This window comes from Carassius carassius, chromosome 47 (genome assembly GCF_963082965.1).
Source record: "Carassius carassius chromosome 47, fCarCar2.1, whole genome shotgun sequence".
Taxonomy (NCBI): domain Eukaryota; kingdom Metazoa; phylum Chordata; class Actinopteri; order Cypriniformes; family Cyprinidae; genus Carassius; species Carassius carassius.
The window spans coordinates 2,320,968-2,347,500 of record NC_081801.1 but is presented as its reverse complement, the minus strand read 5'-3'; the positions used below and the strand labels follow the sequence as shown (position 1 = coordinate 2,347,500).

The 26,533-nt window shown below is 35.5% G+C and overlaps 4 protein-coding genes across 9 annotated transcripts in view; 2 read left to right on the top strand and 2 right to left on the bottom strand.

Moving 5' to 3' along the window:
- The window catches only part of LOC132130890 (volume-regulated anion channel subunit LRRC8A), a 29,020-nt gene extending 12,681 nt beyond the window's left edge, over positions 1-16,339 (bottom strand). Inside the window, exons 1-6 of the mRNA XM_059542744.1 lie at positions 16,181-16,339; positions 6,733-7,432; positions 4,926-5,534; positions 1,644-1,976; positions 646-816; positions 79-384 (exon numbers count right to left, since the gene is read on the bottom strand). Coding sequence (XP_059398727.1) covers positions 79-384; positions 646-816; positions 1,644-1,976; positions 4,926-5,534; positions 6,733-7,422 — 2,109 coding nt within the window. The 5' untranslated portion in view covers positions 7,423-7,432; positions 16,181-16,339. The remainder of the gene's footprint in view (positions 1-78; positions 385-645; positions 817-1,643; positions 1,977-4,925; positions 5,535-6,732; positions 7,433-16,180) is intronic.
- A 1,223-nt stretch (positions 16,340-17,562) lies between these two features.
- On the top strand, positions 17,563-19,604 carry dnlz (DNL-type zinc finger). The gene is made up of 3 exons (XM_059541868.1): positions 17,563-17,977; positions 18,078-18,217; positions 19,378-19,604. The coding sequence occupies exons 1-3, from the start codon at positions 17,681-17,683 to the stop codon at positions 19,538-19,540; spliced, it is 600 nt and encodes a 199-aa protein (XP_059397851.1). The 5' UTR covers positions 17,563-17,680; the 3' UTR covers positions 19,541-19,604.
- Positions 19,605-20,734: 1,130 nt separating this feature from the next.
- On the top strand, positions 20,735-23,085 carry uck1 (uridine-cytidine kinase 1). The gene is made up of 7 exons (XM_059542745.1): positions 20,735-20,999; positions 21,334-21,493; positions 21,666-21,762; positions 21,873-22,015; positions 22,314-22,408; positions 22,508-22,556; positions 22,636-23,085. Exons 1-7 carry the CDS (start codon positions 20,910-20,912, stop codon positions 22,833-22,835), a joined length of 834 nt encoding a protein of 277 aa, XP_059398728.1. The 5' UTR covers positions 20,735-20,909; the 3' UTR covers positions 22,836-23,085.
- A 2,125-nt stretch (positions 23,086-25,210) lies between these two features.
- Positions 25,211-26,533, bottom strand: part of LOC132130956 (rap guanine nucleotide exchange factor 1-like) — a 37,293-nt gene continuing 35,970 nt past the window's right edge. For all 6 annotated transcript variants that reach the window (XM_059542836.1, XM_059542837.1, XM_059542838.1 and 3 more), the window contains one exon: positions 25,211-25,967. In XM_059542836.1, the coding sequence (XP_059398819.1) occupies positions 25,817-25,967 (151 nt within the window). In that variant the 3' untranslated portion in view covers positions 25,211-25,816. The remainder of the gene's footprint in view (positions 25,968-26,533) is intronic.

Sequence of the window (26,533 nt, the reverse complement as noted above, 5' to 3'; positions counted from 1 at the left end):
ATAACAGCATCTAATGAAATCTCACAGGAAGGTGAGGTGACGTGTATGTGCGGGTCTGGATATTTCTGCTCAACTCACTCTGTTGGCCGTCACTGCAAAGTACTGCAGGTTCTGCAGGAAGCCGATGTCCGCAGGGATGCTGGTCAGGTTGTTGTGGCTGAGGTCCAGATAACGCAGTGTCCTGCAGAAGAAGAGCTGGGAAGGAATCTTCTCGATCTTGTTCCTGTTCAGGTAGAGGCGCTCCAGGTTGGCGAGAGTGCCGATCTGGATGGGGATGTAGGCGATCTGGTTGTACCAGAGCTTGAGGCACACCAGTCTGTGGAGATGCTGGAAGCTGATGATCTCCTCGATGGTCTTCAAGTTGTTGTCCTTTAGATCGATCTCCTACAGACAGAAGTTGTCGTGCATGTCAGAATAAGTGAACAGAGCTTGTACAAGCATGAAAATACCTGTGGTGAGATGCCAAAGCATTAAGAAATGCACCAAGTTTATAAAATGCAGCACGTTAAAGACACTCATCAACCTTCTTTTTTTCCCCTTGCATTTACATTGCAATTAATTAAACAACATTGAATCTTTTAAATTCCACATAAAACGTGTAATGCATGTATTATCTGCAGAGTTATAAAGGACGTCTGAGATGACCTGTAGGTTGTGCAGGCTGAATATGGAGTGCGGGATCCTCTCCAGATCACAGCGCACCAGCTCCAGCTCCGTCAGGTTCACCATCTTCTTCAGACTGTTCAGAACCATCAGTTTGGTGCCTTCATTATTGATGGAGAGCTTCTGCAAGTGAACCCCAACATCTGTCACCACCTGCAGGGGGAAGAAGATGCGCTAGAATCATTATTTGATCCTAAAAGAGTTATAAAACACAGTTCTGTGTGCATATATTCAGTTGTTATATTCAGCTTAAAAACAGCAGCAGAGGTAAGAACATCAGGACAGTTTACAATTTCCATCAGAACCATCTTTACTGTTTTAATGTAGTCTAAACAGATTTTTTGTAACACTTTGTTCAGAATATTTCAAAAATAACCAGCAACAATACCTTAACACAATGCATAAATACAGAAGCTATATGACTATTGGTAAACATCTTCGATTATCTCTGAAGGAAAGTCATGAGCAGAACAAATTATTATTACATAATATATATACACACAATATATACAATTATCTATAAAATTCATTATACAAATTGTATTATAAACATTATAAAAATACTGTATATATTAATATTAAGTTACATAAATTACTACAATTATATGAATATTTTAAGTATATATATATATATAATATTAATTTCAATAATATAATATTATTTAAATATTTATTTCTTTTTGTAAAAGGTTTTGAAATATCTGGATCTATCTGTCTGTCTTTGTATACATTAAAACATTGATATAAATAAAACAATTACAATTTAATTATTTGGTCTTCATAATAATGTGCACTGATAAACCATGCACAATAAGACTAAGAACATGCATTGAAACATCAAATAGGGTCAATTTTGATTTTCATCTGCATGGTATTATCATCATAAGATCCCATTTACTGCACATTCAGCACACAGTAAGAACAAGACATGGTGCCTTTCTGAATGCATTGATGAACTTCTGTGAGAAACTTGATCTCACCTGAGGCAGTTTAGTGAGGTTGCTCTTCAGCCGCAGGACCTTAAGTCTCTTGAGCTCCCGCAGGCCGTCGATGATGATGAACCGGTTGTTATCTGCGCTGAGGTTTCCGGTCAGATGAAGCTCGCCGAGGTTCTTGAGGCTGTAGATCCACAGTGGGATCTCCTTAATGTCTGTGAACTTTATGTGTAGTGATTTGAGGTTCTCGCGGAGGAAGGCCAGAGCAGGAGCCTCGATTCTGGCCGGTGTGTGGTAAAGCCACATCTCCCTCAGGTTACACAGCTGTGCGATTATAGGCGGGATCGTAACATCAGGGATCAGCTCCAATTTCAGCACCTGCAGGAGACACAAAGAATACATTTACTTGCAGTTAAAGCAACCAAAGGTGTGCGACAGGGGCAGGACTCTCTTTTTCCTATCAATAGCATATAGAAGATATTATATTATATAAAGTCATGCCAATAAAAGAGTTATGAGTTTGAATGATAATATTACAAAACAATATAATTGTATTATATCATAAATTTTTTTTTCTGAACTGAAATTTATTTAATGCTCCAAATTTCACAATTTGTTCAAATTTTGTGCTTATATCAATATGACTATAATAACAATTTTCATCATCGCTGTTGTTATTTTAAATTTGTGTTATTTTTAGTTCTAATTTTTATTTTATTTATTTTTATTTGTAGGGATGCATTTTATGATTACATCAATGACTTTACAACAATAATAATTCAAATCAAATAATTAAAAATTATATAAATATATATATATATATATGTGTGTGTACTAGTATTTTTATAATTATTTAAAATGATTTAAAGGAGCCATGACTTTTCCACGAGAATCAATGTATGTTATGATTGCCTAATGATTATACACTGGCCGGGAAGCCGATATTTAAAAGTGAAGCGTTTGTTTACCTCAGGGTTTGTAAAATAGCCCACGTGCACGCGCACTCAAATACGAGATTTTGATTTCTTCCCCGTCTTGACGTCAAGACGGGGCAGGATATACCATATATGGACACCGCAGCAGGAAGCTCGCCCTTCCCCTCTCCCCCTCATATTCAGTTGAGAAAGACGCTGGAACGTAGTGCACACGTGAGTTGCTCTGTGGTTGACTGCCAGAATCAACATGTAAATGTGTTTTCTCTACCAAGAACGGACCTAGCTATCAGAGACCAGTGGATTAAATTCATTTTTAATGACGCGGTTCCTTCAACCCTTCCACTGGTTTATCGTTACGTGTTTGTGCTAAACATTGTACGCCGAAATCCTTCACAAATTTGGGGCAATATCAGGCGAAGTTGGCATCGAAGCTTGGGAAAGCGCCATTCCAACAAAATTGCCTGCAATTGAAACGGTAAGACTGTGTTTTTATTGCTCTACTGTGTGTAACAAACAGCATAACTGCTAATGCGGCTATTGTATGCTATTGCGTCTGTCACTAGACAAATAAACGAAAGACTGGAGGTGAAGTAATTATTTATGTTCCCTGTAAATGGACTGCAAAAACGGACTTTTGACTGCATTATAATGATTTCTTAATTCAGAATATGATCAAGATTGCGTAGGTTGATGTGTTTGGGGAATTTGCCAGTTAATAGTAACATTTAAAGCCCCTTAAATGAACGAAATGACTCGAAAAAAGATTTGTTCATTTTGATGAACGAGTTTGGCGTTGCCAGATTGGGTGTTTTTTCCGCTACATATTAAGGCCGGTTTACGGAGGGTTTTAGGTGGGTTTTCGCCTGGAAGGCTTTATAGAAATCTGGCATCCTACTGAACGAAGTTAAACTGAGAGAGCGTGGCGTTCACAGACACCAGAATGAACGACTTCACAGTAACGTTCATCAGGCAGTAATGCGGTACGTTCAGTTCAGTCGAAAACATGAACGAGTTCATGAATTATCGTTCAATGAACGCGTCCAGGCACAACTCTGGCGGGAGTATTAGCTTCGAGGTATGGGGAATGGCTGCTAACGTACTTTGCAAAAAACAAATGACTAAGATCATCATGAATTCGGTTATTGTTTATTTATTGCCTAACGCTTACATGAGGCCCCGTCTAGTTTGTGTGTGTGTGTGCTCACGTCTTATATTTGTGTGTGCTGTGCTCACGTCTCATATGAGTAACTTTATGTGCGTAGATAGTTCATATACATGTATGTGTGACTAGTACTTAGTATATATGCAAGCGTGTTTCATATGTGTGCGTGAATGAAGTTTGATTTAAGCCCTAAACGGCGCCTCATACTTATATACTGGCCGGGAAGACGGTCGAGTTTATTCACAACTTGCGCCATGATGTCAGTTTGTAATGATATGCTAAAGCGTTAGCTGCGGTGTCAACCCCCCTCCTTCCTGCAACCAATCAACGTGCCCCTCATTTGCATTATTATAATGACCGTCCACGACAGCCAAAATATCGCATCAGATCTCGCGAGACAATAATGCCTACAGAGATAAGGGTCTGAGGAGCTCTGTGTTAATTTTTTTTCCACTTTTCTTTTTTAGAAGGGCCTGAAAGACTATAATACAGCAGTAGGTATCCAAGGTAATACGAGGGTATGACTCCTTTAAATTAAAATGTTTTTAGGGCTGCATAATTTGGCCCAAAATTTTGTGATTATATCAATATGACTATAAAATAATAATAACAATTTAAGCCATTTAAATAAAAGTGATCATTTTAAATATTCATATATTATTATTATAAATAATATTAATAAATACAAATATTAAACAAATTAAGAAATATTACTGTTGTAATATCTAACTGTTAAATATAATAAGAAAAATAATATAATTTAGATTACAGTAAATAGGTTAAATTTAATTATTCATTTATTGGTTTTCCACCATTAAAACTCAATCTTTTATTTTGGCGGAAAGCCGCAGAGTTATGGGTTTCTTTCTTCTGTAAAACATGAAAGAAGGTATTTTTGAAGACTGTTGGTAATCAAACAATGTCGATTCCCACTGACTTGCATTGTATTTTTTGTCCATACAATAGAAGTCAATGGGATCCGAAACGGTTTAGTTGCTAATAACCTTCTAAATATCTTTCTTTGTGTTCAGCATCCTTTGGGATTTTATAATTGCACTAAACCAGATTTGGTGTTTTGATGAACTGTGCAGCCCTGCTCATGTGGAAGTTTATTAGTCTTGTCTGGATCAGGCCTATAAGCATGACCTGAAATGTCTGACTTGGATTATAAATATGCATTTGACAGGAGTTTTGTATCTACAGACGTTCAGGCACACAAAAGCCACACACCTCCAGCTCGACCAGGTCGAACACCGTGTCTGGGATCCCGCTCAGCATGAAGAGGTGCAGCTCCAGCTTCTCCTGCGAGTTTTTGGTTATCCTCTGTCTGAGTTTCTCCAGAGTCCATTCGTTATTCAGGTTCAGCTGTCGCAGTTTGTTCTCGCTGACCTCCGACAGGAAGACGGCGAAGCGTTTGGAGTAGAGCGGGTCGTACTGGTCGATCATGTGCAGCATGAAGGCGAAGTCGTTCTTGACATCGGGGATGTCGCTGTAGCGGCTCTCCTCGCGGATGGACTCGAAGGAGTAGCGCTTTAGCGAGCGGCTGATGATCCAGTAGAGCGTGTACATGCAGATGAGGCCGTAGACCACCACCAGGCTGATGTAGAAGCAGGCCAGGATCTTGAAGAGCGTGGCCAGAGGATGTGCGCAGTGATATGTGCGATAACCGGTCAGCCGCTCGATGTCCACGGTGCACGGCACGCTGAACTTGATGTGGTGGACGTAGTACATGGTGTAGCAGATGATGATCAGGAACTGGAAGACTTTGATGATGATTTGACGGATGTAAAGACGGTGAACGATGTCGCCCTCCTCCACATGAATACGAAACTTCTTCACCTGCAAAAGAGAAGGATGAGACGATATAGAATTAGAACACTTGGGCTCCGTTCCAAAACCTAGTGAACTACTTTGAAGTCCACTACCTACATAGACAGCATCCTTCAAAGGCATCCTAACTGAAATGAGCAATGTGTCACAAATACAATAATCTATCAAATAAATCTATCAATACTTCTCAATAACTATTTTATTTATTAGTATATAAAGCAAGCGTAAATATATTTAATAAATGTACATTCATATATAAATATTGATTTATTTGATAATATTTAGCTTTATATTTATCTTTTTCAGCAACACAAGAAATTCTATATTTATTAGTTTATGAAGTGTAAATGTATAAATTAAATAAATATTCTATATATATATATATATACATACATACATACACACACACGTAATAATATTTATCAATAATTTTATTAGTAGCATTACTAGTAGTATATGAACTATATACATTATATAAAGTTATGAAGTATAAAAGTATACATTATAAATATTTGTATTAAATATATATTTATATACATGTAATAATATTTTTGGTATTGCCTGAAGTAACTACATTTTATATAGTCATGTCATTTATTAACAATAAATTATAAATATATTTATTAAATATTTATCATACGCAAGGATGTTTAGCAGTACTTTTCAGCACTGGCTAAAATAACGATATTTTACTCAGTACGTGAATTAAGAATAACATTATATGTAAGTTTATTTAATATGTATTAATATTTATTAAACAATATTTATCAATATTTCATGAAATATTGGATGAAACAGCAAATTGCCACATAGTTATTACTATTATTTTATGTATTGTCTATTCTCTTTATTAAAAGTTTTATATTTAATTTTATTATACGCATGTCTGTACTTTGCCTGTGCACTGGAAGCTCCTTTCTCCAAGACAACGCACACTTGGAAATAAAGCCCTTACTGATGCTGAAAAATTAGGTATATTTTTACAAATTGGACATACATTCATATTTAAGCATATCTGTCAAAAAGCAAATCTGCGTTTGCTTGCTACACTAATGCTGCCTTTGAATTTAGCCAACAGAAACTTAATAATAGTGCACGATGATGCCTTGAGTTGAAACGCTCACTACAGGGGCATCTCATTAGGTTTTTAAAACACAGTGCTGTGACTTGAGACCAGCTCTTAAATTAAACATATGCACACAAACACCTTCTCAAACAGTGCTTTGGCCTGCTCTCCTTCCTTCTTATCCAAGACGCCCGTCTCCGAACGGTCCACGATGCCCTGCTCGATCCGGGACTTGGTCCTCTGCAGCATGGGAACGCTTGCTTCCACATCCTTGTCGCTGACGCTGGAGGTTTTCTTATCTATCGAGCCGTTTATCTTCCCTGCCGGTTTGGGGTCGCTCTCCTCCACCACGGTCTCAGAAAGCGCACGCGTCGTCCACGGCGAGTCGAAACACTTCAGCAGGATCGACACGAAATGCTCCAGCTTCGAACTGGTCCGTGGAAACTTAAACCAGAAGTTACTACATGCTAGAAAGATGAGCGTGTGCAGCAGCACCAGATATGGGAAGTACTTTGCGAACCAGTGCAGCTTGTTCTCGTAACACACGGCGTCTACGTAGTTGTACTGGTGTCTGTCGAGGTCGTACTGGATGCCCTTGGGTTCAGAGTTGAGCGCCACGCTGATGTTGAGTTGTTCGCAGGTCTGGTTGACGACCCATTTGCATGGCAGGCAGATCATTTTGTCCTGCGTGACCTGCAGCGTGCCGCCGAACACCGCGATCATCAGCATGACGATGGAGATGTAGTCTGTGAACACGTCCCACCATGGTTTCAGAATGCGATACGCCGGCTGTGTATCAACAAAGTATCGCAACTCAGTGATGGGAATCATGACAGTTTACCTGAGAAACAAAAATGACAAACCACTAGTGATAATCAAATAATAATCAAATGTCATCATTTCTACCTCAATAAATAAAAACAATTTAATAAAAAAATATGTAGCATAGGGTAATTACTAAGCCTTTCGTTTCATTCTCAACCTTTGGCAAATGGTAATTTCTACATGAAATAAAAAAAAAAAAAAATAATTAAAAAACTAAATATTTTGCATAGGCAGGGTCATTTCTATGTCATTTCACGTATATATATATACACACACACATATACATATACATATATATATATATATATATATATACAGAAAAGGTATTTTCTACCTTAAAATAAGTGAATAAAATATTAATTAATATATAAATTTTATTTCCAAGATTTCTTATTATTCGCAACTTTTTGCAAAAGGTTATTTATTTTTTTAAGGTACTTTATTGTTCAAAAGGTAATTTCTACCTGTAAATAAAATACAATAAAATAAAGCATTAAATAAAATCAAAATATTTTGCAGAAAGACAATGAAACCATTTTTGCATTTGACTTAAGTACAATCAACTTCCTGAAAGACAAACATTTTTTCCCCTTGGAATCACATTCACTGTTAAACTGTTCTCAGAAAGACCAGTAATGTTAAAACAGTAAACAGAAGAAACACTTTGATTTCATGTAAAAAAAAAATTAATCTGTTGAAATCTTCCAAAACTGTGTGCGAAAATACATGTTGTCTAATGACCTTTAACCCTGTTCTGTTGTGTCTGCTGCCCCTTTCACATCACTTTACCGAGTCTCTTGTCTTTCTCACAGTAGCCTTGCGTCAGAGCTCAGATGATGGACACAGGAAGAGGCTGCAATGATTCGGCAAAACATCCTCAGCTGTGCGTGTTTGTGGGAGTAGTTACAGAGGACAAGAATACGCCATTAAATCACACGCACCCATGCACGCACACACGTCCCACAAAATCAAAGCTGTTCCTAATTTTAGCAGCCATTTTCAAGGTGCATATGATGCATGTACACACAAAGGTTATGTGGGCAAATCCAGCAGAGCTCTTGATGTTATGAAGGCCGTTTATGCCCAGAGGTTTCTGTCTGGGGACTGAATGTTGGGACTGATGTTTTGGAGGCGCAACCTCATCAGGGTTGCCAGATTGGAGCTCAGAATTAACAACAGCTGCCTTGTCTGCTATAAGACAAACAAAAAGTTCCTCCCAAATCATAGTTTGCTGAAAACAGGATGTAATGAAATACCATTTCTGATGGATCCGTTCATGCTTTCTTAAAAAAAAATCAGAGCATGGCGCTAACAACACAAAGTTTATGGGGTTTAATTTTAAGAGAAGGTATGAAATGATTTAAAAGAAAATATTTAAGTTGAATAAGTGTCTGCCACATGTGTAAATGCTCATGCATGTTCAGCAAATAATTCCCAAATTCCTTCCCTTTTTTTCAAATTTGGTTGGTGATTTTTTTTTTAATGCTGAGCGAAAGAGACTTCTTTCAAAAACAAGGCTGCATTTATTGGATACAAATATTATAAAGAATATTAAAAATTACTACTATTTAAAGTAACTGACTTCCATTTTAATATATATTTCAAATGTAATTTATTCCTGTGATCAAATCTGAATTTACAGCTTCATTATTATTATTCGTGGAAACTGTGATATATGATTAAGGATTTTTTTTGATTACTAGAAACACACAAAAGAACATCATTTATAAATCTCTTTACTGTAACTTTTGATCAATTTAATGCATTCTTGCTAAATAAAGGTATCCATTTCTTTAAAATCCAGTGCATACGCGTGTGAATTAAGAGACAAACCCATAACTATATGATTATGCAACCTTTCTGGATGATTGTGCATTGACAGAATGAAAGCTAAAAATTAATCATTTTCCTAAATGTCAAAGCATCATGAAAGAAGCCATCTGACAAACTTTGTGTGAGGAACAGACCAAAATGTAAGCTGTAACTGCCTTGAGTTAAAATATTCCTTTAAATCATGGAAATTCTACACAAGAGCAAGAGGAATGAATAGTGCACAGATGTATTAGGAGGCGAGAGGGAGAGAGAAGGGAAGATAAAAGGAGAAACAGCCGTTGAGTTTATTAGCTGCGGAAAAGGCTAATAGAACACAAGTTAAAAGATAGAAGAAAGAGATATGACAATTCATCATTTCCTACCTACAATCAACCAATTTAGCGTTTAGATGACCACAGAAACCAAACAAACGTCAGTGTAGACTGTAGTCTGGAATCAGTGACTCAGTTTAACTTGAGAACCGCTCCAGCTTACATCTATACTTAGACACAGAAAGGCTGGGAATTTTCCATTTGGGATTCAGGAGCTGGAGTGAAAATGCAGAAAAGGCCCCTGCAATTGTTTATTGAGAGACCTTGTAAAAATTCCACATTGAGCTGAAATGACTCCCAAGTTAGAAGAGCACCTCTGTTTCCAGACATCCTCATCTGGAGTGTACAGCATGGCCATACACCCATATGTCTACGAAACTGGCCTTGTGTCCATGTGGGGCCCCTTTAAGGGGTTATGAGCCAATTAAAATCTAGTCAGAAGAGTGCAGTTATTTTACTAAAAGAGAAAAACCTCTCATAAACGCAAGTCATTTCTAGAGACTAGAATATCACAGACACTTGAGACACAGACTTGGGCTATTAGTACCAGTATTATTTAAACACTAGTACTTTAATTTCTTAATATTTAGAATTACTTTTAATATTTTTAATTTAAATTTTAGTTTTAGTAATTTTGTTACACGGTTTTTAATTGTAATTTTTTTTAATAATATTTATGTTTAGAGGGATAAGCTTATAGGTTTTCATTTATATTTTAGTTTCAGTTTAGTCTTTATTTTGTCATTTAAATTTTTTCATATTTGTTATAGTGGATGTTTTTAAGTTAAAGCAATACACTTTCGTGTAAATTTTCATTTCAGTAATTTTTTTAACATGCTTTATTCTTTTTATTATAATTATAATTATTATTTTAAATTTTATTGTAATGAATAAGCTTGTAGGTTACAAGTTTACAATTTAATTTGAGTTTATCTACTTTTGTTACATGCTTTTGTCATTTTTATTTATTTATTTATTTATTTTTTATTTTTTTAATACATGTTTTTAAGTTAAAACTAAGTTTTCATTTTAATTTTATTTTAGGTTTAGTAAATTTGTTGTATGCTTTTTTATTTATTTATGGTTTATACATTTTTAAGCTCTTATAAATAGTTTTTGTCAGTTTTAGTATGTCAAACTAAACTTTAGTAAGTGTTAAGGTAACATTTCAAAGTTTTTCATCTAATCTGAAAAAGATTGGTGGTTTCAACTTTACTTCTATTAACATTTCTATTACCAGTTTTTATCAGATTTAGTTAACAATAACAACACTTGCAACCAAACACCAATATGCAAAAACCACACACAACTCCCAAACACACACTCTCTATGCTAAATATTCACACAAAGATAAAAACTATCCCACATTTACTGAATCTTTTGGTGTTCAAATTACCATATTATTATCTTGATTCCTCATGTCTTTCCATATAAAGAAGGCAAAAGCTATCAAAAATTGCTGACACTGCATCAAAAAAAATAGTTTGTGCATGAATTTGGCGCTTCAGGCCATGTTATGATCCATAAGACAATGAGCATCTTAGACATTCTGCTAAACATCTCCTTTTGTGCTTCAATGAAGAAGTCATATGGAGTCATAAGAAAGAGAAAATGACAGAATTTAATTTCTGTGTGAACCATTCCTTTGAAAAACACACACTAAGATGTCCGAACACGTCCCTTGAGTTCACTGGTCTCAGCTGAGAGTCTATTAACAATTAACAAACACCAACCTTCGTACACACAGACTCTAACACTTCACATATACGCACAAACTGCCTCCTTCGCAAAGCTGGAAACACTTTATTTAAGAAACTTCAAGGATTTCAAAAGCATCTTCTAAACAGACCATTTCCTCATATCCTTCAGAAAGTAAACAAGATGATGTGTGTGTGTTGAGGATCAGATCCTTTCCTTTAGGAGCATTTGGAGACTTGTTTTTTTTAACATGAGGGCCACTGAGAGTGTCTCCATCTGGCTCCTCACACTGTCTGCTGATCCAGTCTAGACCAGCGCTGGCCATCCATGAGACGTCTTTTCCATCACAATAACCTTAAGCAACACCACACACACATCCCCTAACTCATTTACTCTGTGTTTGCTTGAGATAAAAGTCTCTAATTACACTTGACATTTTCCTCAGCGTTCAGGATTTTACACTGAACAACCCATTCCTCATCACACTAACAAGGATAATACTTCATATCAAAATAGCTCAGTTCTTTCCGTCATAATGTATGTTTAAGTTATAAATACTTTCATAACGTAAACAGTATTGACTTCTCTCATAACCTCCAGAAAGCAGAGTCATCACACGGAAAAAAAGCCCATCAGCAAATGAACTAGCTACTTAGAGAGAAACGTTCTCAGTGTATGTATATGGACGGTTAGATATTTGTGCATCACAGTATGTGCTCCCTTGAGTTGGCAACAAATACAGGACAAGATATGACACCTCTACATTGGAATATAACCTCTATAGTGGAAATGATGAATTGCTATATGGTGAAAAATAAATAATTAGTGCTAAAATGGAACATCTGATCATTATATGGTAAGGAACCTTCTATTATGAAACATCCTGATCACTATATAGAAAATAACCTTCTATTATGAACCATCTTGATTAATATATAGCCAAAAAAACGTCTATAATGGAACATCTTGATAACTATATAGCAAATAAACGTCTATAATGGAACATCTTGATCACTATATAGCAAAAATTGATCACTATCTAGCAAAAACTGTCTATAATAAAACATCATGATCACTATCTAGCAAAAACTGTCTATAATAGAACATCTTGATATTATATAGCAAAAACGTCTATAATGTAACATCTTGATCACTATATAGAAAAAAACGTCTATAATGGAACATCTTGATCCCTATATAGCAGAAATGGATCACTATATAGCAAAAACTGTCTATAATAAAACTTCTTGAACACTATATAGCAAAAACGTCTATAATAGAACATCATGATCACTATATAGCAAAAACTATCTATAATAGGACATCTTGATAACTATATAGCAAAAACGTCTATAATGGAACATCATGATCACTATATAGCAAAAACTGTCTATAATAGAACATCTTGATAACTATAGCAAAAACGTCTATAATAGAACATCATGATCACTATATAGCAAAAACTGTCTATAATAGGACATCTTGATAACTATATAGCAAAAACGTCTATAATAGAACATCATGATCACTATATAGCAAAAACGTCTATAATAGAACATCATGATCACTATATAGCAAAAACTATCTATAATAGGACATCTTGATAACTATATAGCAAAAACGTCTATAATGGAACATCATGATAACTATATAGTAAAAACGTCTATAATAGAACATCATGATCACTATATAGCAAAAACTGTCTATAATAGGACATCTTGATAACTATATAGCAAAAACGTCTATAATAGAACATCATGATCACTATATAGCAAAAACGTCTATAATGTAACATCATGAACATTATGTAGCAAAAACGTTCTATAATAGAACATCTTGATAACTATATAGCAAAAAAGAAAAAAACTTCCACAATGGGACATCTTGATCAATATTTAGCAAAGAATGATCATTTTGGATCAGATCTAGTTGTTTTTGTGGACAGCACTGGAGAGGTACAATAAAAACGATCACAACGGTCCCCATGCTGGTTTGCTGTATCTAAAACCAGAAAATGTTTTATACTTATTTTGGAAAATCTGCAAGGCAGCTTACAGATCATCACTACCTAGAACTCTACAACATTGTTCTAATGCCTTTTCTGAAAAAAGAACATCATATTTCTGACAACATCTCACGACTGTATCTGACCTGTTTTATCTTACTGGCATGGTTTTAAAACCTGTGACTGAACACACTTGAAATAAACCAAACATTTTGTCCTGAGTCCCGTGAACTACAGGTGCATCTCGCAAACACACACAAAGGGTCTGTTGTTTAACACACTCTGTTTAGTTTCCCCAAGGGCATGCTGTCCCCATCTGCTGCTAATGGCTGGTTTTAAAGATGGACGCAACCCAAACACACATAATCGTGCATCATCTCTGTCCTGTCAGCAAAAGAGCTGAACAACACTGAGACACAGAGAGAGAAGTGAGCTTTTAACGTGTCAAATTGCCTAGGCAGAACCATGAGAGCAATAGATCGGCCATGATGATGTGTTAGTTGAAATCCATGTCTCCTCTACGGAAACGGTTTTTATATTGACACGGAAATAAACGCTGGCTATTTTTCACCACTAAATCAAACTACCTAAATGCCAGCAATTAAACATGAACATCGGAGTATTAAACCACACCTTTAGCAGAGGAAAGTTAGGTAAAAAGGTCTTTCTGTAAAATGTTATCAATTACCACAGAGAATACTTTGCACTTACTAAGCAAAAGATGCATTTACAGTAATGGGAAAAATATTACACTGAGACATTTCCACTGAGAAAAAGGGAACACTCCAGTTCACTGATCAGAATATAAGGGTGATTCATTCACCAATCAGACATAGACCAATTTGGAGAAGATGTCACTTGCAGCTGCACGAGCATAGTGGTAACAGAAAAACACTGGGAACAAGTGGAGGGAAACGGGTAAAATCCATGGAATAGGAGGAAAAAATAGATATTGTTGTGCCTTGGGATGTCAGAATCGGAATGCAATTAATTTTTATTTAATACTGTATTCAAAGACACCATTTGAAGCTAAATGCAGACATTTAAATGGACAGACTATGGATGAAACCTGCTATTTTTTACCCTATTTTAAAGAATAAATATGATTTAAACAATATGTCTATGTGTTGGGTACATATTGTATTAACCCTACGGTTGAAATGCATTAATGAAAAACTATAACCTATAACATTTTACATAACATTTACCCATTTAATGTCACAATTCTGACTTTTATTTTCTTGTAAATGCAAGTTTATATCTCCTAGTATCCTACTATCTCGTATATCTCCTTAATTCAAGTCAACAATTGCGAGTTTGTCAATTGGGATTATAAACTAAAAAGAAAGAATGACGAGTTGATTTTTCTTACCAGAATTGTGAAATATAATCTCGAAATTGCAAGTAAAAAGTCAGAATTTTGAAACAAACTCAAAATTATTAGTTTTATTATTTTATTCCATGGCTTGAATAGACTGCTACGATAAAACGGCCTTTTTTACAAAAAAAAAAAAAAACGTAATCACTGTATTCAAACACTGAAATTGGTCTATAATTTTACACATAACAAAAATGCATATATTGTTTATATTACAAATTATTCCTATATTTTACATTTAAAATGTGCTATAATTTGTTTTGGACCAATCCAGTTTGTGAATGAATCATTTTGAGAACCGATTCACTCAAAAGATCTGACTCAAAAGAAAGATTCACTCATGAAACAGACATCTCTAACATAAACTATGAACTGTTTCTCACAAAAAGCTATCGTTTGACTTCAGAAGTCTTGGAATACAGTGCACAAGAACTACTTTTATGGATTTCTTCCATGCAAGATAGACATGATCGTGTATATGGTTTGTGCATTCATTCTGTTGTCCTGATGCATTTAGTGAGTTAACGGGGTCAGAGGCGTCCCGCAGACTCTCAAGCTTTTACACTTTTACACACCACACTGCTGCAAGTCAATTATGGGTGTGTCCTGCTCAGATCAAGCATGCTTCCTGGAACACATGCTGCTACTCCAGCTAAACAAAGACATCTACACACGAGTGGAGAAAAAACATCAGGCCCACACTTGTTCAAAACACACAGATCTCTCGCCTTAGGGTCCAACTTTAGCCCTCATCCAAAGCAATTACCTTGTTCTAAGACAAAACACACTAAATTTTAATGAAAGCAAGTGAAGGAAAGGCATCATAAAAGCAGTCTGTGCTATGTTTTGAAGTCATGTGACAGCATTGGGTGAAAAACAGATCCAAATTTATGTAAAGTGTTCAGTTGCATAATGACGGTACACCCTTCACACTTCTGAGGTTTAAACCTAAAAACCAACAGATTACTAGCACAGATTTTTAACCACTAAGCCACAACAGGCTCAGCATGAAATTTTAAATGCAGCTATATATTTATTTATAAACACCAAATTTATACCGTGAAAATTATTATTATAAATGTGCTATATTCAGAATTTTTTTTTTCTATTATATTACTTAATTGCATTTTTCTACTCACTTTTTTAAAATTTGTTTTAGCCATTTTCAATTTGATTTAATGAATTTTATTTAGTTCGTTTTTTTTATTTTTTTACTCCGTTTTTCTATCACACACACTCACACACAATCACAATCACACAATCCCAAACACACACACACACACACACACACACACACACTCTCTCTCTCTCTCTCTCTCTCTCTCTCACACGCACACACACTCTCTCTGTCGCTCTCTGTCTCACTCACACACACAATCTCACACTCACTGCTAGGCCAACAGTCTAATGGGTTTCCGTGGGTGGAAAATTAAAGCTGGTCTTTTGTCTCTTAAAAGCATCTTGTGTTGTCGAACACACCCTAAAGACACTCAAAGCCCTGAAGCCCTGAAAAACACAGACACATACGGCTCAACTCACCAGCCTCGTTACAGAGTGGACCTGTGGTGCATAACTGATACATGTCTTTCCTCCGGTCCACGATCCACAGCAACAGCCTCACACTCCCGCAGCTCTAGAAAAGAGTTGAAGAACGCGGATAAACCACGCCCAGGAACTGGCGTCAGCCGAGCCGCACACGCGTGCGATTCGAATTCTACTACGGCGAAGGCTGGGCTCATTAACATTAATGACGTAACTTTATAATGGAACAGTAGACGCACCTGATTGGCTGAAAGAGACTTTATGGGCCCTAGTCGGATGCCTGTTTAGCTTCATTTGCATGGAAATAGAGTATAGTGTCGCCAAAAAAACGGCATAGTTACTGTTTATTACAGTTTATTTGTTTCATTATATATTCAAAAAGATTTTTGTTAGTGTGTGATATTTTCTTATTTTTATTATTTTTTAGAAAATATTTATTTTTTTAAATGCAATTTTATAATATACAATAAAATATTTTACTTTATTTCATATATTATATAATTTTATTATATTTTATAAACTATAATCAATTTTTATAATTTTATTGAATGGTCCTCTTCTTTAATACACTGCATAAAATGTTATTAACCTCTCTTTAAAGTATTTTCTCTTTCTATAGTGACTTTTCCAGCATTAAACAAAATAAATATACAGCACGCACAATGGCATTCTCTTTTGAAGTCTGTGATCATGAATATTAAATTAGGTTACGCGACGTACTCTGCTACAACGTAAGCGTGGGCCACTTAATATTCATGAGCCCGATCTTCGCCATAGTAGGATTTGTACTGCGGCGAGTTGAGCGGAGCTGCGCTGATACAGCACGAGCGGGCGTGACCGTGACGCAGCTGGAGAAAACGGTGCAGACTATCCTTCTGCGATGAAGGTCGTTGATGGTAACTGAAGGAACTGTCGCAAGACAGACGCGTGGAAGTCAAGAAGAGCCACAACTGTTGAATAACGGAAAGTTACAATGACATAATACATTTCCTGTTTTTAATAATATGATGAATATATATATATATATATATATATATAATTATTATTAAAAATAATCAAATAACTGGATAACAAAGGTCAAGCTAAATTAAAAAAAAAATATATATAAAATAAATAGAGACTAAACCCTGTGATTTGCCTCTTACGACAAAATATTTTCTTTTTTTTTATTAATTTTAATAATAATAATATTTTTATAATAACCCTTTTTTTGGATCTCTTAAGTAAATTATCTCCAACTCGAAATCACCCGAAACATCATAACATTAACGCGGGAAAACCATACTGTACTTTTGCGCCTTTCATCCTGTCTATGGTTAGCATCCTTACTGTCTATGCTTTCATCTCAAACTGATGACGACGACACCAGATAGGCGGGGCTTCGATGTCGTCATCGGCTAGTGACGAGTGATTCAACTCGGATATGACAAACTTTCAGCGTCAGTAGACATATTGCGTGTGTTTATAAAGAACAGTTACCTCGGCATCATTTCGATAATGACCTCTCGATTGTGTTTCTTTTTATTCAGAACGAGAATACCCAGATCACGTGTCGCGGGAAGTCTTTCGGTTCCCAAAACATCATGTAACGTTACAACTGGAAGCGAGCATGAGGAGGCAGATAAAAGAGCTGCACACACCTCTTTATATATCACTGATTCGTTACTGGGGTGTGCTGTGTCACACAACCGAGGCGGAATGAGTTTCTGCAGAACTTTCTCCACTTCTGTAAGCAGTTCTGAAGCCATCGGACATCTACAGTCAACACACTATCACCTGGTTTACACCTGCAGAGTAAGATTATACTCTTCTGTCAGTGTTAATTTCGTATTTAGGGGACCGTTTGACTACTTAGGTAATGTTTAGTATATTTAATTGTATATTTTGTCTCTAGGTGTGCTCCACTCGCTCTATGAAGACAATATCCAAGGTGGCATATCACAAGGGTGTTGTCATTGTAACATGTCCCGGATGTAAAAACCACCACGTAATCGCTGATAATCTGAAGTGGTTCTCTGATCTGGAAGGGAAAAGGTGTGTATGTTCTCGTGCAAGAACAGTTCATCCATGCATATTATTTCAATGAAAAAAAAGGCAGGGGATTTACCATTTTTAGATGTGAGAGTAAATTAAAAAGCATTATATTATAATACATTTATTTTTATGTAGAAAGACCCAGTTTATATTGTGAAAAACATATTTTGGAAGATATTTTAGTTTTTCTACTCACAATAGTATCGTAGCCCCTGCTAGATGTATGATTTATTTAATTCTAATTTGACATTTTCTTATTATTTTAAAGCATTTTAATTATTTTAATTTGTATGTTTAATTATCAATTATTTTTATCCATTTTATTTAATCTTATTTTTTATTATTATATTGTTTTTCTCTTAAATTTTCCACAGACCCCTAGTGGATTGCAGTTTAAAAGCCCCTGTATTAAAATGATTCAAATAAATTTTTCTAAAAAAAAAATAATAATAATTTATTTAGTTTTATCAAATTTTAAAATGTATATTAATTTTAATAATAATAATTTTTTATAATTTATACTTTTCATCTATTTAAATTTTATTTAAATTTATTTATTTATTTATTTTTATTTTTTCTAAACTTTTCCATGGACCCCCTAGCACTCCATTGCAGCCCCCTGCAAGCTCGGTTTGAAAATCCCCACTTTTAAAGCATTATTAGATTAGATTAGATTCAACTTTATTGTCATTGCACATGTAAAGTACAAGGCAATGAAATGCAGTTAGCATCTAACCAGAAGTAAAATAAGCAGTAAGTACAGAATATACAAGGTCTACAAGGTATACAGATAAGGCAGTATTATGGACATAATTTACAGATTTTAAATACTATCAGCATGATATACAGGTAGGTGTACTATGAACTAAACAGATGGATTATGTAAAAGTGTAATGTACACTATAGGCAGAAACTATGAACATAATTTACACTAGTGCAATGGACAGTAAAGTGCATATAAAATATTTCAGTGTGCAAATGGATTACTCAGTGTTTCTGGATGAACAGACAGTACTGCAAGTACTAACAAGTTTATTGTTTTTAGCTTGTTGTAAATAAATAGATAAATCAGATGTAGTGATGAGGAGAGGGAAGAGTCTGTGTGTGTGGTATTGACATTTACTCTGAATTTGACTGCAGTATGTTCTGTCTTGCTTTAGAAACATAGAGGAGATCCTGGCTGCTAAAGGAGAATCAGTGCAAAGAGTTCAAGGAAACGAGGCCCTGGAAATTGTTGCAGAGGAATCGATAAAGGAGGCATCAAGAAATAATCCAGATGAACAGAAACCAGCACATCTGGGCGATGGTTCAGACAAAACATGATTGACATTTGTCAAGTGCTGGACATTTATTATTGTTATATTTTTAATAAAGCATTAAAAACAACCATCTGATCACTTTGGAGAGTTGTTTTTAAGTGTTTGGCTCCTCCTTGGGGTCACTGCAATATTTTTCACTTTAATGACCTTTGATATTTTTAACTGCATCACACTTTATCAGCGACCTTCGACTGGTAAACACGAATACAACTAATAAATCAATATTTTTTGAAACACCTTTACGCTTTTTTACACGAGTTACATAAATATATTCATGTCTTTGTTTTAGTTTTATATTTTATTATTTAAAAAATATTATTGATTATTTATTTACCTTTAATTGAAAGAAAAAAAATTGTTTATTGCTTAAAAAACCTGTAAAATTAATTTAAAAAACAATTTAAAAAAAAATATTTGAAGAGGGACATTCGTCTTTCTCTTTCTGGAAAATAAAGATTTATTTTCATAAAATAATAATAAACTTAAAATTAAATGCTCTCTTTGAAAAAAATAATAGACGTTTAGGAATAAATACATTTTTACAAAATTAGAAAAGTCAAACCAAAACACTGCAATAAAACGCAATTCCAAAATATGTGAGAACCTCTTTATTCGAAGCATGATTTGACAAGTTTCGTGGAATTTGCGTACCGTGCTGTGACGCAGCCACGTTCACAAGCGTCACCATATAAATAGAAAAAAGGGTAGAATGGCAATCAGCAGAAAAAGCAATCCTACGATGGGCGGGGCTTAGTGGTCAGGATAAAAAAAAAAAAAATCCCTTCTTCAGTTCTGTACAATCTATTCTCAGTTCGGCATATATGAAAGTTTCTCAATATTATTACTCAATTGTAAATAATTGTCAAGACCCCTAAAGAAGCGTTGCACAGACAAAGTGGTCACATGACATCTGTTACTTTTCTCAGCGCTGCACTGAACGGACCACTCACAATCGTCTCCAGTTCCTAGACACGGCAGCTTTAAAACAACATTCTACTGAAGCGGTTTCAACTTATTGTCAGGAATGAATCTCGGGTGTTTGTAGATTTAAAAGATGATACTTTCTGATATACAAATGTCTCCAGTAAGACAAAAAAACCTCATTATATTTGAATGAGTCTCAATGAGAACTCGACATTCCGAGTCACCGAGCGCCCCCGAAGGAACAGAAATGTACCATAAACATTTACTAACTGCGTGCACAGTAACATTGGAGTACTGAGTCGGCCGTGGCTGATAGTGAAACCAGGCGGAAATCGATCACACACCTCCCAGACAGCCTCCAACTGATGCCCGATCATCTACAGAACGAGTTTATGCATTCAGCCGCACTCCATACTTGAAGAAAACGCTGTTTTTGTTACTGTACCAGCATGAATTCAGCCGGACTGTCATGTGAAACCGAGCGGCCGCGTCACCGTCCTTTCCTGATAGGGGTAAGCGGAGGAACAGCCAGTGGAAAGGTACGAAACACGACATGCATTATGGAAACGGATCCATACTGCTGTTTTAATGCATGGAAACCAACAAATGCATGCAAACCTACCTCTTTGTGCCTTAAATATATAGTGCATGTTTGCATTTAAGTGAAATGTATGCGAATTAAATCAGACTCTATAAAATGCACAAGAAAACATCATGCAAAATGTAATAATAAGAACATGTAAATAGTTCACACACATAAACTAAAGCAACAGGCCCTTAAAATCTAGTGTCCAATTGTAACAGTAGCTGTAATGATGCATATACAAACAAGATTGTCAGTCCAGGTCATTAACTGCTGTTTTCTCCTGTCAGTCCACAGTGTGTGCAAAAATCATGGAGCTGTTGGGACAGAACAAGGTGGATCATCACCAGAGGAAGGTCACTATCGTCAGCCAGGACAGTTTCTACCGGGTTCTCACTCCAGAACAGAAATCCAAAGCTTTAAAAGGCCAGTACAACTTCGACCATCCAGGTAAAAAAAAAAACAATTGGATTCGCTCATGAATAAAAGTGCTGTCATCATTTACTCAAGCTCATGCAGTTTGATCTTTATGCCCATAAAACACAAAAACACTGTGAAAAGGTCGGCAAAATGACATGATGACATTTTTTAATGCACTACTCTTATATTTTCTCTCTCTCAGATGCATTTGATACAGAGTTAATGTGTCAGACGCTGAAGGATATCGTAGAAGGAAAGGCGGTGGAGGTTCCTACATATGACTTCGTCACCCATTCCAGGCAATTAGACACACTTTTCCATCATAATGACACATAAACTCTCTCTTCACGTGTGGTTGTCTGATAACAGACTGTCAATTGTGTGTGTGTGTGTGTGTGTGTGCGTGTAGGCTGCCGGAGAAGATATGTGTGTATCCCGCTGATGTGGTGCTGTTCGAGGGGATTCTGGTGTTCTACACACAGGAAGTCAGAGACATGTTCCACATGAAATTGTTTGTGGACACAGACTCAGATGTTCGTCTGTCTCGCAGAGGTAATGCACAAATGATAGTTGAAGCAAACAGATCTTTTTATGCTATATAATATAAAATACACATTTCACATTTTCATCTAGTGTTTATAGCAGGTTTTTTTTTTTTGCATTTAAAATTTTTTTTTATAACTTTTTAAATTAAATTTTAAATTAAATTGTTGTTAGGTTCAGGGTTTGCTTTTTACAGTTTGGTTTTTATTTCACATACACATATTGTATGTGAAATTTTTAATTTGTATTTATGGAAAGATCAAATATTAGAGTAAGTAGCCTAACAGTGGGTTGATGATGTGTTTAGTTCTGCGCGACATGAGAAGAGGTCGAGATCTGGAGCAGATCCTTACGCAGTACACCACGTTTGTTAAACCAGCTTTTGAAGAGTTCTGCCTTCCGGTGAGAAAACACACAGCTGAAGCTGAAATGACATTTGAGAGTTGTGTTACAGTAATACCATGCATTCATGACATCTGAAATCTCTCCCCAATCTCTCAGACCAAGAAATATGCAGATGTCATAATACCGCGCGGAGTTGATAACATGGGTAAATATGAGTCAAAAGGCAATAACTATTCAAAAACATGCCTTGCTTTTCTAAACTGTTTCTTTTATATCTTCTTTAGTGGCCATCAACCTGATTGTGCAGCATATTCAGGACATCCTCAACGGGGATATCTGCAAATGGCAGAGGGGTTCTGTCAATGGACACGCACATGGGCGGTGTCTAAAGAGGGGCGTGGCCGAACAAAGTGAGAACTCTAGCGGAGGCGGGATTGTGCCAGGGAAACGCCCCCTACTGGAGCCCAGCACACGACCACATTAATACACACACACACTTAAGAGAGTCATACGATCAAAAATCTGAAAGCTTGAATTTTTCTGCATGCTTCCAACACACTCTCTGTCAGGCTCACTTTTCATAGAATTTAAAGGAATATTTTTCATTTTCTTTTTTTCTTTAATTTTTCTTTAAGAATGCCTTCTGCTTTTTATCTTATCCAGCGTGACCTTTAACCTGTAGTCACATCTTCCTCAAAGAGGAACTGTGCTGTATATATAAAATAGTCCTACATTGGATTAATCTCTACTCATGTATTTATGATAACAATTGGTAGCTATAACAGAGTAAACTCGACACAAACAGTCCAGTCTGTATTTCACTGCCTGATCTGTCTCATAAAACTGTAACTTACACCTATAGAATAAAGAAGTCACCTCGTTTTGTTACTATTGTCAAGTATAATGGCTTTTCAAACAGCTGAAACAAAGTTTCAGTGCTTCTTCTGGGTGTTCCTGCCTCGTCTAGATAAGAAACTCTTGTTTGGTCAGGATAAGACATGAAATAGATGAAGTAAAATACTTCTAGTGAATTCTAGTGATAGTGTAGTATTTAAAATATTAATGTCACTATCACTGATGTGATTATTTTTTATGTTCTGTATAATTTGTTGTGCACCTCACTCTGTAATGTGTTTATAAATGTAAATATTATTATAAAATAGTTCATTTATAAACAGGTTTTGCATTTTTCTTGTTCAAACCTTTTTTTAAATATTAAAGAGAACATGCTTGTGTGACTTGACGGCAGTTTTTTGTTTTTACATTGTTTGATTACAAATGAAAATGCATTTATTATATGGTTTTCATAATAGGTGATGTACCATAGTAAAACATGTTAACTGCTGTGGTATTTGACTAATGGTTATTTACACCATTGTATTTGTCCAAGAAACATAGCATTTGCAACTGTATGTGGTAATACTGTACCATAATACTGATTCTGAATATCCATTAAAACATACACGAAGAAAATGTCTAAAAGCAATGGCCATGACTGTTATATTTGCATATTTCTACACAATACAGTACTGTTCACTTATTTGGGGTCAGGATGTTTTTGAAACAACAGTGTTGAATAAAGGTACTAATTTCTCTGGTAATGGCAGTAGGTGTAAACATGCTCAATTTAGTGATGGAAAAATTCAAAGTCAATACAAAGAGAGCAGTTTTATTGGTGGTTGAATATACAGGATATTATAGGTGTAACAGGAGAAAAAATCCCAGAAGTCGGTAAACATCTCAGACACCGCACACACACACTAAAGAAAGCGGACTCAGCTTTCCTTCTCCCATTTGTGAGTAACGATGTTCTGTAGAAAAGCCACATACATTCACGCACACACACACACAGACAGCGCTCTCTGATGCCCAGAGATCACAGCATATTCAGTCCTCAAGTTTTTTTGTCTCATAATGTTATTTTAGTGTATGCCTCATTTGGTTTGAAAATATATTTCCTCGTAACTGCCCTTTACATGATGAGATATTATACATCACATCTATACATGTACATATACACAGAACATATCATACACATCCCAAGAGAAACAAAAGCCTCCACAGAGTCACTGTCAATCTGCTCGTCGCCAGGCAACACTAAGCCCTGCCCCTTTCAGGGACATCATAGATCGCACAGGTAAATGTTAAAGTAGTTTTTGCAATAATCCAAAAACAAAAAAATATTAATTCATTTTGGATAAATGGAAAAAAGCCATTAAGACACTACAGTCATGACAATTAAGCATATATATATATATATATATATATATATATATATATATATATACACACACACACACATTTCGAGCCTTATTCATAAAGTATCAACCATTTTTCTTTGTTATCTGTAAAGCCTTTCTACTGTACTGAACAATAAAAAATTATTCTAAAAAATTGAATCTTTCATAAACCATTCTCACGTAAAAGTGTGAAAAATTAGCATAAAGGAGTTTTAGGTTTTAGGAATGTGACCCATTTTTCCCTTCAAATACATTAAATTCAATGTTATTATGTTTGTACCTTATGAATGCACTTTGTTATTTAATTTAAATTAATATATTTTTATTTTAATATATATATATATATATATATATATTTTTTTTTTTTTTTTGCATTTTGAAAGCTATTGAGAATTAGGAAGAGAAAGAAATGTGCATGAAAAGGAATAGTCCTGAAAATGTCGTCACAATGCAAATTTTTCTTTTTATTTTAAGGCAAAAAAAAGCACACGTTCTTGACGGTTCTCATGGGATTCGAGGGGCTGTCAGTGTTGTGACGGGGAAAACAGTTGTGATGAGGGTCGCACATGGTCGCACACAAAACAATATTGCAAGATGACATGAAAAATGAGTCCAAACATCCAGTTCACTCTTTAATTTTTAAATGAATATAGTCTATATGGTCAGTTACTTACTGCATCTGTCAAAACATAATCATTTCAACAAATCAGCGATTATTCCTTTATAAAACGCTTATAGGATTGCACACATGTCTGCCTTTTTTCCCAATCGACCCAGTTCCATACGGGCGAATCGTAGCTTGAATCAAACCTTTGCAAGCGGGACAAACAAACACAAACTCACTCCATCAGGCACAGTGCATTAATATCAAATCACCCAAGCCCTCTTAGAGTGTGTCTTTCTGTACAGCCACACACAGACACATGCAAACATAGCAAGATGTGTGAGTTAGCTTTATATCACAGCGTTGGGGTCCTCTCCAACCCTGTGTGTGTGTGCACGAGTGCATATCTATACTGAATTAGGATTCCCCTCCTGAATTTTGACAAGTCATCAGTCAGGGTAAAAATACTGCCAATGTCTGTCTATTGGTGCAAATAGGAGCTTGCGTGTCTCTGTTCAGCCCAGTTCAGCTCCAGAACCGGATTAAGAATGCTAGCGTGGGTTCCCAAGGTTCTGCAGGAGGTTCAGGTCTCACCGTGAAAGGTCTCCAGGGCTCCAGGTTCTAGGTCTTCTCCTCTCGCTCTGTCCTGCGGCGCGAGATGTTTCGTGGTTTGATCTTGAGCGAGAGCTCCCATAATGCCTCCTCCGCCAGGTGATCGCTAAAGTCGTTGAAGAACGAGACGATGTCTTCGTTCCGCTTCAGTTCGTAGTGTCTACAAAGACAATTAAAGAGAAAAATTAATAATTGAATCAATTTTTTTTTATCAGTTACTAGTGAAATCAGCAACTGACATATGAAATAATATTAAACTTCATTAATAAAGTAAAACATCATATTATAATTCATGTTAACATACATTAATGAAAATCTTACATATGAAAAAGCTAAATAGTTCCAGGTCTAAAAAAATCATAAAAAATATAGCTTTTGACAAACCAAAAGTATGAATTTCTATCTCATAATGGTTTCATTTCTCATAATTATGAGTTTTGTCAATCATGACGGTCATCATTGTGTCAATGTTGACTTGTCATAATTACTGTCATAATGAATATGACTGTGTCATTGCTGGTCTTTTGTCATAATAATGACTAATGACTTAGTATGTCAATTTAAAAGTCAAGTTTCTTTTTTGTCATAATTTCAACATCATAATGACCCACAGTATATCTATTTTCCACTTTTTTGTCATAATTTGTTATAGTTTTGTGTGTCATAATTAAGACTTTTTATGTTGACTGTCATAATAAAATATATATGACTCATGATTTCTTTTTT